Source organism: Haliotis rubra, unplaced genomic scaffold (genome assembly GCF_003918875.1).
Source record: "Haliotis rubra isolate DU_JTF1 unplaced genomic scaffold, ASM391887v1 Scf249, whole genome shotgun sequence".
Taxonomy (NCBI): Eukaryota; Metazoa; Mollusca; class Gastropoda; order Lepetellida; family Haliotidae; genus Haliotis; species Haliotis rubra.
This window is the reverse complement of record NW_025766547.1, coordinates 183,181-200,007: the sequence shown is the minus strand read 5'-3', so window position 1 is coordinate 200,007 and position 16,827 is coordinate 183,181. Positions and strand designations below refer to the sequence as shown.

At 40.5% G+C, this 16,827-nt stretch overlaps 1 protein-coding gene across 2 annotated transcripts in view; it reads right to left on the bottom strand.

The window, feature by feature from the left end:
• Positions 1–15,789, bottom strand: part of LOC124279262 (polycomb group RING finger protein 2-like) — a 30,269-nt gene extending 14,480 nt beyond the window's left edge. The window contains exons 1-3 of one of the 2 annotated variants that reach the window (XM_046715078.1): positions 15,699–15,789; positions 2,213–2,324; positions 1,423–1,519 (exon numbers count right to left, since the gene is read on the bottom strand). In XM_046715078.1, coding sequence (XP_046571034.1) covers positions 1,423–1,519; positions 2,213–2,324 — 209 coding nt within the window. In that variant the 5' untranslated portion in view covers positions 15,699–15,789. Of the gene's footprint in view, positions 1–1,422; positions 1,520–2,212; positions 2,325–15,465; positions 15,565–15,698 lie in introns of those variants that run through there. The other variant, XM_046715079.1, reaches the window with a different exon arrangement.
• Positions 15,790–16,827: the final 1,038 nt, after the last annotated feature.

Sequence of the window (16,827 nt, the reverse complement as noted above, 5' to 3'; positions counted from 1 at the left end):
ATAGAATAAGGACTAAGGCTTTGGCAACACTACTAACAACTTCACAATTTGACATTAAAAAACAAAATTTCTGTTCTTCGGTAAGATTGAAAAATTCACCATAGATAGTTAACAATTCCGATCGCAGGTCATCGTACATCGAGCACTTCAGTAAAACATGCACTTCATCTTCAATACAGTTATCATTGCACAACGGACAGGTGCGTTCTTCCACAGGTAATTTTTCATAACGCCCCGTTTCAAGTCTAATTGGAGCAAACCCACATCTAAATTTGGAAAAAGCGCTTCTATAACATCTTGGCATAAGAATATCAACACATACATGATCCTATTCATGGCACATTCTTAGTCACCGCGAGAATACGATGCCTGGATGCTGGCTATGTCGACGTACGGAGACAGTTGATACAAATTTCTTTTAATTAAGTAGAGTTGGAATACGTCCATATTGAAGAAATCAAATTAAAAACTAAATTTAAAGCGCTGCGAATTGAGCTTCATCAGACACAGTTCCCTTTGTTAACCATGCGGCGGGTGGTTAATGACCATTTCTCTATTTCCAGCAAAGACTATTTGCTTCTATAGCATAGTACCGCAGCCCCTACTGTTAGATGCAAACTAAACATACGATGTGCTCTACGGTTTTCATCGAACCTAACACCACACATCTGAATTTACCATGAGGATTTAGACTAACGCTAAGTCCCTGAATATATACAATTTTGACAGTAACAAATAAACCCATTTAAATTGAAAATGAGCTCCACTGAGTTAAAACACTCAGGCCTGAGCCTGGAGAAAACTAGACTGGCTTCATTTAGTTCTTTAGCATTGCAGGGAGGGTTGGGCATTAGGGACAATACTGTGGTTCAGGGGCTACATGAGGATTATGTGCATTCCTGCATCACGTTTAATCACAAAATACCCCACCCCACCCCTCCGTCCTTCATAACATAACTAGGTATACTGACACACAAAATAACGCAAGGTAGAACTGGGGAATTAATGTTTAGCGAAATGACAGAAAACATTGAGGGATTTGGTACGTTGGGGCCTAAATGCATGAGGCATTGCGATCTTGTCTGGGTTTGAATCCTGATTCACGTCGGAAATATGCTTCCAGTCACTTGTCATCAATTGTCACCAGTTATCAAGAGTCACAAGCCACTGTGTATTTATAACGAGTTTCAGTTGAATTGGCATTTTAGACTGACTGCCTGAGTTTTTAACCGCTTTTAGTTTCCAGTAGGCGGGGGCATTTCACACATTGTACATTTGTGATTCGAACCCGGGTCCTGAATAACGATGTGAAAAACAACAGAGGCAACTACCTGCTTGACAAATGATCTATACCGCAATAGATAGATATTGGTAGCAGGCCTCCATACAGTATCCTGTCTATATACACAAACTCGTACATACCTGATATTTTGATGTGGGCGGGTCTTGTGGACCATGACGTCACAGATGGGGCAGTACTTGCTCGTCTCGAGATACCGCAGGATGCACGTCTTGCAGACTAGAAACAATGGAAACAATGGTTATCAGTTTCTACATGCGGTTAACGCGGATTTATATGTCAACGGCCATTGGCAATGTTTCAGCAACAGAACGACCACTGAGGGGTACTGATAATGACACGAATATCACAGTAGAATCCGAAAGGCATTTTAAGTACGTGAATATATGTCAACCTACCAATATAATTTCATTCACTGTAATTACCGTTTCCGCATAAGCGTATTGGTCTAATTCCATCGATATTTCAGGATAATTCCAAGTAATTTTAAACCGCCATGCATGAAATCAGTAACATGATTACAAATATCTCAAAGACTACACCCTAACGCCAAACACAGTTACAGAACCGGCGTTCAAGCGAGCCGTTAAAACAGACGTAGAATTTCAATGAAAACTTCCAAACCGAACACCAGCGTTAATTCTGCAAGCCGTTGATCCTACCAGATGCCAAGAAACAATTCTTTCATCAAAGAGCTCTTATGCACTCCAGTCCAGTCTCTGTTCAACTTTAAAAATCATTTGGAACAGCACAGATTTGTAAACACATTCCATCGGTTTAAACACGTCGGGCTGAGGAGCGAGTTCGAGGACCGGCCTACACGACGTTCGCAGTTCCACTACTGGCTTCCGCGAGAGAAAAGCGCAAAAATCGAAACGCTGCTATATTTAGCCGTCTAGAGCGATGACTTACAAGAATGCAGGCATTCGATAATGGTGGCGGCATCGATGAAGTAGCCCCCGCAGAGAACGCAGATGAGGTGGGGGTTGATGTCGGTTATCTTCAGGCGGGTTGTCCGATGCATCTGAAACAAACAAGACGAATTAGTATTTTCTTTGTGATGTTATGCCCGTTGCCAAGGGGGAAAAGTATTGTAGTCGCCTTCCCAGAAGGCTTATTACTGGCCCCTGCAGACACAGCGCGTACATGGCGTTGGGCGAGCGCTTGGTATGTTAACTCCGTGAAATGTAGTCGGAAAAAATATTCTAAACGCTGTAGATAACCTATATAATTTTATCAACATTGTTGCCTTTTCCGCTAAAACGCAGTTTGATATCTAAAGATAACCCGATTCCGGAAAGTGGAATATTATGTAATAACTAATTTACACGCCACTAGTAATTGCCTTTGAATAACATAAAGTAAAGGATAACCGCTGCTATGGATGTAATTAAGACAGAAGGAGGGGAGAGAGCATGGTTTTACGTAGCGCAGTAAAGTTGAAATCGTACTGAGAGAAACTGATCTCCGGCACACGCAACGTGGTGGATTCTTCCACCGTGAATGGATTTTCTACAACAGCACAGAGTGCGCATCGTAAATAGGCTTCATATATTGTACCCGTTTTGGTATCGAACCTTGGCCATTAGGCGTAACAAGCGGACACTTTAACCACTGGACTACACTGATGATGAGAATGATGTTGTCAGTAACAGTGCTATTAACACAAGACTGTAGAGAAGTAACCTTCTTGAAAATCACATACATATACCCACAATGCCAAGAATTTTAGGTGTAGAGTAAAATACGTAATTGCATCGTCTTATCTAAAATATTTTCTCATATCATGAAAGTTTTGGCCAGGAGTCGGAGACAATATTTATTTCAAAGTATATAATATATGTTCTTTTAGAGGGTTATTTTTCATGAGTGAAGTGAACTTCAGTATTTGTTCCAATTATACCGTACCGACCGATAGTCACACAGGGCTTATTAACACCAATTATACATTCACGGTCGTTGCACAAAGTAGAAATTCAATAACGTTAACAGCTTCAGGAACACGCCGGGTCAAAGGCTGACCTTTAATTGGCACCTAACATGCAATAAAAATTGAATTACCAGAGGAAAAGTAAACATGATGTTTAAAGAAGAGTTGGTTTGGCGCCCCTTCCGGGTGGCTCGGCCTTCAAATCTGTTGTGTTAAATGTTTAAATTTAAGAGTTACAAATTTAAAGAGTTTAGAGAAATGAGAATGCTTCACACGCAAGAGCAGAAAGAGTGACGTAATTTGTGGTATGCGGTAAAATATTAAAACGAACTTACGAATATTACATTTTTTTATAATTTAGAAAGACGTAAGTTTTAACAATAAGCACAGAAATAACTTAATTTAAAAGTGGTGAGAAGACGGCCTAGCAAGACAACACGGATTTCTAGTTTTATGTGGGCTGCAATGTAGTTAGTACACTAAGCCCGCCGTGTCTTATCCTTTGAAAGACGCGGCATGACAAATACCTTCTTCGTTTGCGCTGACGTGACACCGATGAGTCTGTTCATGTAAATATATGCAAATGTATGCAAATGTGATTAGCTAAAACTAGGGTCGAGGGTAAAGGACTGTGTCGCCTGGAGAACTGATAACGGTCAGGGGGAAGGGATCGAGGGAGGGGCGTCACTCAGTCACTTCTCATCAAATCACTCACGCCGTGTCAAAATGGGCAGAGGGAGATTTGCCACGGTCCGCTGCGACCAGGCGATATGAGTCGCCCGTGGGCCATTCTCCGCTGGATCAGTGTCTTGGCTCCACACATACATGTCCAGACGCTCGGCCTTCGTAAGACGGTGGGTTAGAAGAAATTGGGGATAATTTATACAGCAGAGAGACAGATTGCTTGGCATTTGACCAAAGCTTTCGTAGAGTGGGTCAGGTTTTTTCAAAGCTTTGTAATAAAACTGAAACATTTATCTTGTCGGGTTTGGATAGATAACAACCCTGGCGGCAATCGGGCAGCATCCAGACGATTCCATTAGCTGAAGAGATTTGAATACCAGCAGGCTGTTAATAAATAATGCCTGCCCAGACCGGCAGTATATTCACCGTGTAGGGCACTCCTCGCCATGTTCATCCTCATGTATCGATTTTTGGAAGGAGGCGAGCAGACGACACATGAACAAGAGACGAAAAGAAAACTTCATTGTGGCGTGGATGGTTGTGTTATGGACAGGTCACCGAGGGAAAAGCCATGTCTCAACGTCTCCGAATCGTAGTATGCGTTGGTGTGAGATTAATGTTATGTGGAGAAAAGTCACCGATTCGTGAAAATGGTTGAAAGAATTCCCATAAAATAGAAGAATAAATTGCGATATGATTTTCTTCGTTAAATCTGATCCAAATAGTTCATACCACACACACTAATACGTATCTGTAATCAAAGAGAGTTAACAATAAACCATCTATCATTATGTCTCGTAAAATAATTCTTTCCTTTTTACAACTATGTTAGCTTCACATTTCCTCCACGACGTGCTTGACCAATTTGCGATGTTGTCCAGATCCTATGACGATCATTATCGTTTGACAGTGGTTCATCAAACAATCCGTCCATTTCTTCCACTAAAGAAAACAAAAGAAGACGAGCACGTCCCACATTGAATTGGTTCGACCCCGGAACAGGAAGACGTTACACGAGCCTCACTCAGGAACGGGAAAGGGACCTCTGCTGTAATCTTAGCCCATCGTACAAGCTTTTCAAGGATGAAGAGGTACTGCATCTAATTTCCGATTGTTCCCCAGAAATGGATTCCGGCTATATCTGAAGTGGAAGCATCTACTGATGGGGATGGGATCAGATCCAGTCATGTGCTGGTCTGGGTGGGCGCGAGGAGAAGGTTGGTTGGAGAGATCTCCAAGATGAATCGATACCGAGGAGACTTAGCCTCTCTCCCCTTTCTCTGAAGAAGCGATGAGATAAAGTAATCCTTTGGCTTGATTCAATGGGTTCGGATTGGATTTCTATGAGGCTGGGTCGAGCCTAGGGCCCTCAAGTGTATAATTAATGGAAACAGGGGCGACATTCATGGGAGATCTCAACCTCGCCCGCCCTCAGGCTAGTCAAAAATATCTTCATCAGAAAAACAAATGACGTTTCTCTAATCCCCCGTGCATCACTCTAATCTCCAGTAGGGCACGGAAAGTGCCGAGTTGGCGCGAACCCCCACGATTTTTCCCGACCTCCCAGTCGACTGATGTCAAGAGTCGCTGCGCGATCCTGTCGTCTGAGCGACCAGCCTGATTGAGGGAAAAAGGGTTGCTAGGTATGACGTCACCCTAGCAACGAAGATTGATCATGTACCCCCTCCTCCCGTCAACCTGCAATGGAGAGTTTCAGATAGCGCCTCTCAGCGGGCGTTGAAAACGGAAAATTGCGACAGACTTTTTTCATTTGCTTCTGCGGTAAAAGCCATTTCCTCTTGAGGGCTATTGTTTCTGCTGGAGTAGAATTACACTGGGACCAAATCGTGATGAGTAAAGATATCATTCAATATCAGCAAGAGCAGCGTTTAAAATCCATCTTCCAATGTTATCCTATCGACGGCCGTCATTGTAAAGCATCCCCGTTCTCATCATGTGGGGGTTAGTTAAGACGAGAGCTGCGAATAAGAATCACACAAGCATGTTTCAGAAAATCAGAAACTGCATCTTTCTGTCCAGGCTAAACCTATCTTCCATTTTGGGTGTATTTCGTAGGTGGTACACTAGGGTATATCTAAGTGATCCGTATTATATTATGAAAATGGATTCAAAAGGTAAAATATTGGGGGAACTAATCTCTCATGTTCATTCAGCAATATTACAAACAAAAATTCTAGGAACAATGGTTTCGTGTCAGTATCAATCAGTGTATCTTTTGTATCAGTGCTCTGAAGACAGCTGGTACATAAGTACTGGATACAGAAATCTGTGGACACTATCTTGCACCTTTCAAGAAACTTTGTATTATAAATTCTTCACGTTATTAGCACATGTGTTTATGATCGTTTAGGAATCGTACAGCGAACTTTGTCTTCAGAGGAGGCGATTCACGGATGTGGACACATTTCCTTTATTTTTCACCCTTGTCGCATTTGCTTTTACATTTTTACATTTCATGGTGTCCACTACGATTACATTTGGGTATTTATACAAAGTATCGTAAATAATAAATAACGTATAATAAGTAACGTATATGCATTTCAATATTCATATTAATATAATTGTAACTATTTATACCTTACAATAGTTTCGAAATTCGAGAAGGAAATTATGCTTGTTTTCGATCGCATTCAGCAGGCACGCTGGGAGATTGTTGAGATTGAGATTGCCTGCATACCCATTAGTTCCAATAAACAGACAATGCGACGTACATCGATGCAAACCGAAATTCCTGTACATTATTACATTGCATCAAAACTTGTAAATGTCAGTATTATGACTAATTAATTTAATCTATGGAGATGAGGTATTGTCTCAGTTTCTGTTTGCTGATGATTGTTCCAGAGTAAAAGAAAACAGGTTTAATTTCAAGTCCATATCAAGAGCGAAAGTCAGACGTACATCTTATATATTGTAGCTTCGACTCAAAACTGTGAACAGACCGATATTATCATTAGACTTTATGTGTTCGAAAACACACACAAAACAAAACACCACGTAAAATATCTTTTGCTACGACAAATATGCATTCATTTTCTGTTGAATATAAGAACCATTTTTTTTCTTTGTCCTGGTTGGTTAATAGGTGGAATCGGGGACCTGTTCAGTCACATCCGATGTCCAATTTTGACATATTTTTTTGTGTAAAAAACTATTTCTATTACATAGCGTCGTACGATCTTGTCAAGTTATTGACGCGTTCGAGTTTCTGGAAATAACAAGACAGCTTCTGATGCTTCGATTTTTATCACGAATTCCCTTTCTTCTGCTTCGTTACCAATCTCGACTACAAATTTCATTAGCTGACTTTTGTAATTTACTGCAAATGACACGTGCACTCGTTCGTCAGCCTTGTCACAACTGTCTCGCACGTGACTAGCCCATCACGTGACACTTGGTCACGTGCCGATTTTGACATTCCGTGACCCGAACCATTGAAAAACATAGCATTCGTCGGAAGGGTATGAGGACGCATATTTCACGTTAATTGTTGGATGCTGACGGACGAGGAGTCTACACATGTATCGCTAACATCTAGCATCTAAGACGTGTAATTATTTAACGAGAAGGGTGCTGCAGGCTCTTAGAATCGCCCAGGAAAATACAGCATTTGAGCTTCTCGGCATTGATGAGAGAAATACGACGCACAGAGTCGAGAGGACCGAAACACGATATATTATTCTGCCTTGCTTTAAACAGCTAATGAACCCCTCTGAGACGAATGCTAGCATCACACAGCTCTGTCTGTGCCCACGTTCATCACATGTCCAAGGCATGGATCGGGCTTCGTGCTATCAATCATGAGGTAAACTGACTGGATCATATACACGGATTTCACATCTCTAGAATACTGCTGACGGGCTCATTCATCCAGAGTCTTACAACTCTAAAGGCTGGATTAATTGTAAAATTTGAATGAAAACTTAAGATAGGTTGAAAAAAGGGATCATAATTGTTGCAATTTTAAATAACTGTTTTACAAGTACGTTTAAGAACATAGCACAAAAAATATAATTTTCTATTATCTGTAAGAAACAGAAATTGGTTGAAATGATAACAGATATTGGTACCTGATACTACCTATAAACTATCACTGGATTGTCTGGTCCAAGCTCAATTATAGCTGGAACTGCTGACAGCGGCGTCAAACAACAAACCAACAGACCAACCCTATAAACTGAAACTATGCTAATATAAACTCACTATCACTAAACTTTAGCTGTTACATAAATGCAGTTAATGGTTAAAGTACTTCTGGAAAAGGTTACACAACATTTCAATCTTTTTGTTACGTTCAAACTCTAAACGTATTCAATATTGTGACAAAACACATTTGTTTTTATTTACAAGGGGACAAGTTCATATTGAACCACGGACACCAAAATCGATTCCCAGCGCCCATGGCACCAGTTACTTGACTAGCCTTTACATTGTGTCCGCGGATTCTTTATAACATTTACAGTGACATGCACACGCGTCCATCTGAGGGACGGGGATCTTGACCAGGGGACCTCTTGTCCAGAGGGTACCAGACACATCTGGACATTTGTGAAAATCAGACAAGGGTCATATGTACTCATTTCTATAACCCATTCGAAGGTTCGAGGTATGACAATAAGGAAATTCTGTTCGACGTTTCCCGACGTGTAATAACCGTCCATGATTAGATGTCGAAGATTTTGCGTGCTGCATATTGAACAACCTAGTAGAAATCGTTCGACGAAAACTTAAATGAGCTCAATTAAATGTCACTCAACCAATTGTTGAGGAAAAACCCTCTGCATGAGCCATGTGTTATCTGGATTCGATTGAGGGGACCGTTATCGTGTGCATGTGTAAATTCTCCTTCACAACTTTACGCGGTTGCCCCAGTCAGTGACCGTTAACACAAAGAGCAGTTCATAGCTATGTACAATCACGTTCGCTGTATAGAAGAAATATTAAACAGTTTCCAAACCGAAACCGTAACGCCGAAATCCACACTACGAACCTTTACATAATTTCATATCAGGGTGATACAAAAACAAAATTTTCCTGAAACGAAAAAAAACATGTAACTAATGTAAAAGACGTATAGGATAATAAAAAAATGTAACTTATCTGATAGACGTATAGGATAATCGCGCAATCGCGTGTAGTATCTGTATTATCCCAACACAAAAACTAAACGTCGCATATTGAACATTAAAATCCAAGCGCCTTTCTGCTCCGACGTTATTACAATCCCACAGAACAAAACAATGGGGATAAATTACTGTTATTAGTCACGGATTGTCAGGCGATTAAACCCTTCTGCGCTCACTGCTGAGGATCGTTGCAAATACAGCCTTGCATCATGACTACACCTGCTACTACTGCCGAAATAAGAAGGCAAATAATAGCAATGCGGACCTAAGATTTCGCCACATGAAATTAATACCATGCAATGCCTGAATGAAATCTATTACCGCTGATAGGCTTCCACTGGGGCTCCCGAGGGGTGGGCCTATTTACCGGCATTCAAATTACATTAAACGTGCAAGCTTCTTCCACCTGGGCTTATACGTCGATGATTTGTTGTTTCAGTTGAGAGCACTTCTGAATATACACCAAAACTGAATATTCTTAAATTATCATTGATGTGTCGGTGTTTCTTCTGAAAGTAGGCCTTTTGTTTTTATTTCGTTGACAGTGACATGTATCTATGATTATGAGTCGGTCACCCCACTGTCTCAGTAGAGACCTGCGTTACTTCGGGCCTTCCTCCCACGTAAAACAGACACGCAGTCATCTAACTCACTGCTGTTAAGATTTTCACTTATTCACATCGAATATAGCGTGTTCTATTTTCACGAATATTATCGTTCAATGTAGTTCCCACTCGAAAGAAATTCCCCGAAAACCCTCTTAGATAATAATTTTCCCTCAAGCCATCCAAAATAAATTATCAGTATTTACACTGCCGAAGCATCCACCGGTGTCATTCAGCAAGCATCTATTGAAGACGACCAGAAAAGTTATCACCTTGGAAACGAGCAACGCATTTCCTGTCTTCGTCGCGAAGCTAGCATCACCGTCGCAGACTACGATTTCAAAGAAACTCCCAACGCCATTCACGTCTCTCGGCTGCGGTAGTTGTCATCGAATACTGTTTAACTCGAGTCAAATGGCAGAAACCCGTGCGCCAACATACAGGTCGAGCGAACCGAAACAAAATGAGAATCAAATCGGGCCAAAGAGCGAGCTCTATGTCGTTCTGCTGCAACCAATCGCCCTAACGATCGTCTTTGTTGGCGTTACGTAGCCCCAAGCCCTGATCGAGGACATGATAGCTACTAATGACAATTACCGTTCGAGTACAAGGTGCACAAGAGCAAGGACTAATAATCACTATTGCTAAATAGAAGTCGATTTTCGGAACGGAAAATATCACAGCGATATAATATTCATTGGCATGTTCGGGTAGTTAAACATGTATTTTTGAGCCGTTGCTGTGTCAATATTTGATACATGTATCACAGGTGATGATGATATCCATGTCGACGTTTATGTCTGGAATGTCGTCGCAGGATCACCACTGACACGGTCGTTGGAGCAGTCGTCGTGTTTTCTGTACAGTTTCAGTTTTGTAAAGAGAGTGAGTGAGTTTGGTTTTACGCAGCTTTTAGCAATATTCCATTAATATCAAGGCGGGGGACACCGGAAATGGGCGTCACACTACCCATATGGGGACTCGAACCCGGTCTTCGGCGTGACGAGCGAACGCTTTAACCACTAGGCTAACCCACCGCCCCAGTTGTGTAAAGAGAGCCTTGTCTGATCAATACACAATGTATAATTCGAAATAGTGTACACCCTTTACTTGTGAGCGTAAACATGATTTAAATGCATGTGATTACCCTGTCAATTTATGTTAACAGAAATATCTACTGTTTCTTAAGTCATCTGGACAATGCGTATTTCTAATATCAGCGTATTCATTCTTACGTTCGAGTCTGCACGTGAACGGAAATAATAAGTCATCCCAGGATATGCACCTCACAATGCCCGTTTTAACAGTGGCTCGTAATAGCCATAACTGCCGCAGCTCCCATAGCCCACGACCGTGCTTGAGTTTAGGTTTGGACGCAGGGTTCTTGTGATATTGTCAACGGCGCGACACCTTCAATAATTAGTGTTTAGGTCTACCGTGGACGCAATCCAAACCCCTAAATTAAATACCTTGATTAACTTCACATGGTCTTAGTCGTTGTCTGAGTAGTTTTATCGACGTACAAAATATTGTTTCGCGAATTTTAAGAACACCCAATATGGTAATTTCCGTGTACGTCAGAGTCTGATATCTTGACATTCACCGCCCTCGCTCCTTTCCGTAACCATTCGGCTTTTCCCGGAAAAGCACGAATGATGTAGAACATAGGGTACGGCGAATCTTGTTATTAATTGTTCAACGGATTCATGAATTGTCACCATATATAATATATACATTTTAAAAATACCTTAGTGTAGAGACATTTAGCGTAATTTTTATTTTTTAAATTTAGTTTTCTGAGCTTTATCAGTTCCAACGAACAACTTTGCTAAACCTATACCAGGCTCGAACGGTATCTTGGGTCTTCAAAAATACCTTCTTGACAATGCTGTTGTTAATATTAGAAGAAAAATGGTTTTAGGAATTAGAAATATACCAGCAATATCACATCGTAGAAATTTACTACACACATACCCAAGTGGAGAACCGAACAGCGACGTGGGTGTGACAAGGGAATATATACCACTAGGCTACCCCGCCGTCCCAATGATCAAATGCAATAGGAAGGTGTAAAAGCCACATATTAAATACAATCTTACGGCATAAAATACAGACATGATATTATCAAGGTCCATGCTCATTTACTGTCGGCATTTGGAAGGGGGCTTGAGGGTTGAGAGGGTGTGAGCATTAATACACACCAGAAAGGTATAGTTTAACAGCATGTCCGTAGACGCCAAATGTACAAACTCTTACACACTTTTCACTCATGTAGTGGTGACTTCAATACCTATTCGACATAACCACATATAACTTCACTCTGCAAATTTGGGCATTTCGTGTTTTGAGATTAAAAAGCACGAAGCCGAACAATAGGAAATATATTTTACTGTATTTTTGTGCGTATTTGTTTCCTCCTGCTGAATGAAATCAGACCCAAAAATATTTGTAAAAAATTCAAAGAGGCCAATGCAGTGAAAAATAGGTTCAGGTGAAAGCATAGTCTACTTTATGTACCTAAAATAAATAATGAGCCAGTAATTATCATCATTATTTCGTGCGGCAGATGGAAATGGACAGTTTTGCTTCCTCAAGTACACATAGACTCTTAGGCCGCGCTATTAGTTGGAGTTTTAAACCACCACTGGATGGATGAATAACATTACGGCAATCTATAAGGTATAGGGCTCTACGGAGACTCCTATAATTTAATTTGCGTTCACTTCACCGACGAGAGAGCTCCTTAAGTAATCCGCTGTCGCTACGACGAGAGATTCGGGTACAAAACACAGCTGGTTTGAGGGCTAATTGTTTGTATATGGCCATTCGCGCGCTAAATTATGGTCCTCCACGTCCGTGTTACGTCACGATAAGGATTGATACAGTTATGCCGTCATCCTGTGACATCACTATGGCAACTGTTAGCCAATCAGGATCGCCCAACAAGGGTCACAAGTTCAAGGCGTATTTGCATGATACAGGCATTCGCAGTCCCCGAAGCCGTCCTGGCTTTTCCCTCATGGCCTCAATCAAATAGGCACTGACAAGCCAGCGAATTGAAGCAAAAATTGCTTTAACTTGCGCTCTGAAAGGGCAAAATGAAACAATTCCCTTCCGCCATTTTGTTGTCGGTGAAAGATTTCAGGGTCACGTGATGTTTGCAGGGGGTCATCGGTCGTCTGCTCAAGTTTGATCAGACGATCACGTGTTTACTTTCCAATTCTTAGCAGCATGCACGATAATGACTTGTCTGTTGGGGTCCCCCTGTACAAAAAGCGTTGGAGGGTGCCCCTTTATCGGGCTTCTTTAATTAATGAATATTTACCCCTCCCTTTCCAGGCTGATTGACGAGCTGTCAAGATGGCTAACAGCAATTTCAGTTAGTCTTTGATAGAGTAACCAAAATATTTTCTCTACAAACGACGGAGACATTTTATTTGCTGACCGTAGTACATCGTATTTGCTACCCGGCACGTGGATCAAAAACGTCTTGACAAATGTAATTATTCTACACGAGACGTTGTCCTAACGGTTTGCAATTTTACGTCCATTCTCTGCAAACAACGACCATTCTACGTTAGGTTCATTATAGTTTCAGGAAAATTCAGTTATTAATTTCGTAATATTTTAGAAAACATTAATTACAAATTAGATCATATGCACTTGGAAGTAACGTTTCGTGTGGAAAAGCTAGATACATGAAAAACTTGCAGATCAGGGTTGTTTTTCTCTCATTGGCTTGAGTGTGATATTCTGTTAGAATTCGGGTCTCTGTTACTGTTTAGCCGGTTGTATATTTTCGTGTGCAGCAGAGACGAGTATTTAAAATACTGCGTCATTACCTTCGCCATCATCGTTGAATATGTACTAATATCTTAGACATCTTGACAAATGCGATTTACCATACATCCTAACCCTTTATGTTCGGACATCGAGTTATGTATATTATATATTGATTTATATACAATAGGTATCGATTGATAGAAAATGATTATCGATACATCTGCAATGATTATTGATTTATATGCAACGGCTGTCCATCCACATGCAATGTTTGCAACATTCAGTCATTACACAAATCTATTTAAAAGGAATGATGGTGAAATTCCCTTTTCTAAAGTCATTCCCAACAAGGCCAACCACAGCATTTAATAACCCATCATTTCCAGCGTAGTTATCCGCCACTGACAGCGAATATAAATAATGAATATAGCCTCAATTACCAAGTCACCCCCTGTGGAGCCCCACGTGTATATAATTGCGTTTCTTGGACAAGCTGGACGCTTTCCTCGACACAACAATTGATATGGATGACCAGTCTCCCTGGACAATTACTGGCAGTATTTGGATCTTCACATTTTGAGGGTAGTCCATATAAATTAATAGCCTGTATATCGAACTGTGGTGTCTTGGTCTGACAATGAAACATCGCTGTCTGATCGCAAGCCGACCTTGCTAAAATGTTGGCCATGTTTGTTTACAATGGTGTTGCTGAAGAAAAATGCGCAATAATCAGAAGCTATTTTGGGCGATGAATGTCATCAGGACTATTTGGAGGAATATTATTATTATGTTTGCATAATCACGAGATTATGAAATTTTACTATTATTATAATATAAACCACAGGTGATAAGACCCTCTGGCTACAACGTTGTTAAATGAAAATATAGACATTATTAATCATTTTCCCATTTTGATAAGACTAATATTGATAAAAAGCCATTATCAATATTATCTCACTAATTGATCTGTGTAACATTTCGTGTTGCCGATGGGTTATGGTCGTAATATCTTATATAAGTATGTCAAATGTGCATATCGAAACATATTGCACCATTTTATGACATCTTTACTAATCCCTATGTTAGTACTGTGAGTCACGGTTGCGTTCTATTGCATAATTACCTACAGCGATTTTTGTTAACCCCGATAATCTGTCAACACACCCTAACATGACATTATGATCATAAATTGCGTCAGCAGCCATAAAAGCTGCCGAGAGAAGATGTGCATGTTTGTAATTGACTTTAAAACTCATTAACATACCATAAATGGTTCATCAATAATCTGGCTGTGTTATCTTTGCTGGGCAAGACCACCACACGAAACGTTGAGAAACACAACAGCACAACCTCACTAGACCAACCTAAAACACATTCACACCAAATAACAAGAGACGCTTGAGTAGCGATAGGCAAATTAGCTTGCAGAATTGCCCAGGATTATTATGATAACAAAAGGTTGTTATGTCTGCTCTCTATTCGCTCTCGCTTTTCTCGTGCTAGAGCTGGAGCGTCGATATTGGGTCAAATTATTCTACATCCTCTATTGCGGAAAATTCCGGTAGTTTACGGAATATGTTCCTGGATTTTGGGGGGTCTGTGTGAGCAGAAAACAAATATCACCGACGGAAATTTCAGACAGGGGTAAGTGTGTCCCCTCGACGAGTCGGGAGCGATACATGGTAAACAACAACATTTAAAGCTGAGAGAGAGAGTTCTATGGACTCGCTGTAAAAACGTTGTCTTTGAAATTGATGTGTACCGCCTTTCACAAAATGAGAGTTAACCCTAAAGGGGGCATTCTGAGATCCTTAGCCGTGGTCCTTCGGGCTATCTAGTACATTGCACATGTGCTTTTCCATAAATCCAGGCCCTAAGCCCTTATCACTTCACATCCAAAAGCAACCGATGCTTTAACAGCGATAGGTCAATTTGGCAAAGTATCAAAATATTGCAATCAACATTCACAACGTAAAATATTTTCTAAGGTAACTACACAACCGTGAGAATACAGACCCTTGCAAACAACTGCCGTTCACGGAGACGCCATAGCCAAGCGAAATTGTCAATCCCGACAGCGGGGCCTGTTCGTCTGCCGAGTCGCGAGCGACGCCATGTTGGATAGCCAGTTGTTAGCAAAGCAGACCGCTTCGGAATTGTCGCGCGTTCTGGAGCCCCAAACACGTCGTGAAATATTAAGATTTTACGAATTATTGTCGTATAAGGATCATACTTCAAGTTGTACTTACTGTATCGGTTGCTCGTTGCTTCTTTTATCCAGAAACACTGAATATATCCGTCTCTTCTCGAAGCACCCAGTCCAGCAAATCGACTTTATCACGTGACTTGTCATAGAGCCAGCCGGTATTATTTACTTTGGTTTGTTATTTATAGACTCATAAAAATTCAGCCAATGAGAGCGCAGCTGGCCGATAGGCTCGCGAATATGTTGCTCTGTGATTGGCCAAGAGCTCAAAGGAGCACAGACATCGTAGAATGTGAGATTACAAGGGAACAATGACAGAAATCGCTGGCCCTGGGTCGCGTGCTGAAAAACACAGGGGTGTAGCGATAAAAAGATAAATTTTTAATCAGAGAGAATGAACGACACGGACGGGAAATGGCTTCAGAGAGATACTAAGGCCATTTTTCATAACCATTATGTCAAATTTTCACGCGAACTAAATTCCCCAAGCCACGCCTTTGAGCCGTGTGGAGAAATATCTTAACGTTATTAGGCTTATATCGGTGGAACTTTAAACAAAGAAGGAAAACCCTTTATGACATAATGATTAATGAACGGAATATGATTTCTCATTAATATTTTGATCTGAAATAGTGTTTGGGCAACCCTTCAATTAAATTTAGGATAGGACCTTTATAAATTCAAAACGTCTTTTATCCGTGAACAAAGAACTTGGTTAAAATTCCCCAAAGAATATTTCTTTCTGCATTATTTATTCCCTTACTGAAATACGATTATTTAAGTGAAACTTAAACCTAAATTAAATTCGCACTTTAAGGGATTATAAAACTACCGGTATTCGTTTTTAATTATTTACCGGCCTTTAAAATTTAAATTTTATATTTCTTTTACTTTACGGCAACCAACATCTGTTTTGAAATTAAATACTGCATTTTGTAGGACGTCTAATCAAGCAATAAAACTCTCAGATTGTTTCCAAACAACGTAAACAATGAGCCAAACAATTTCAACTTCGTTTAAAACATTAAGTGTTAGTCCTAACATATTGTTCATATTTCACCTGAACTCCTAACACACTGTTCATATTTTACCAGAAAGAAATCTGCTACAACCTAACAGAAAGTTTCAAAACGCATACTAAATTAGCGTTTAAACGGAAAAGGTTTATTTGC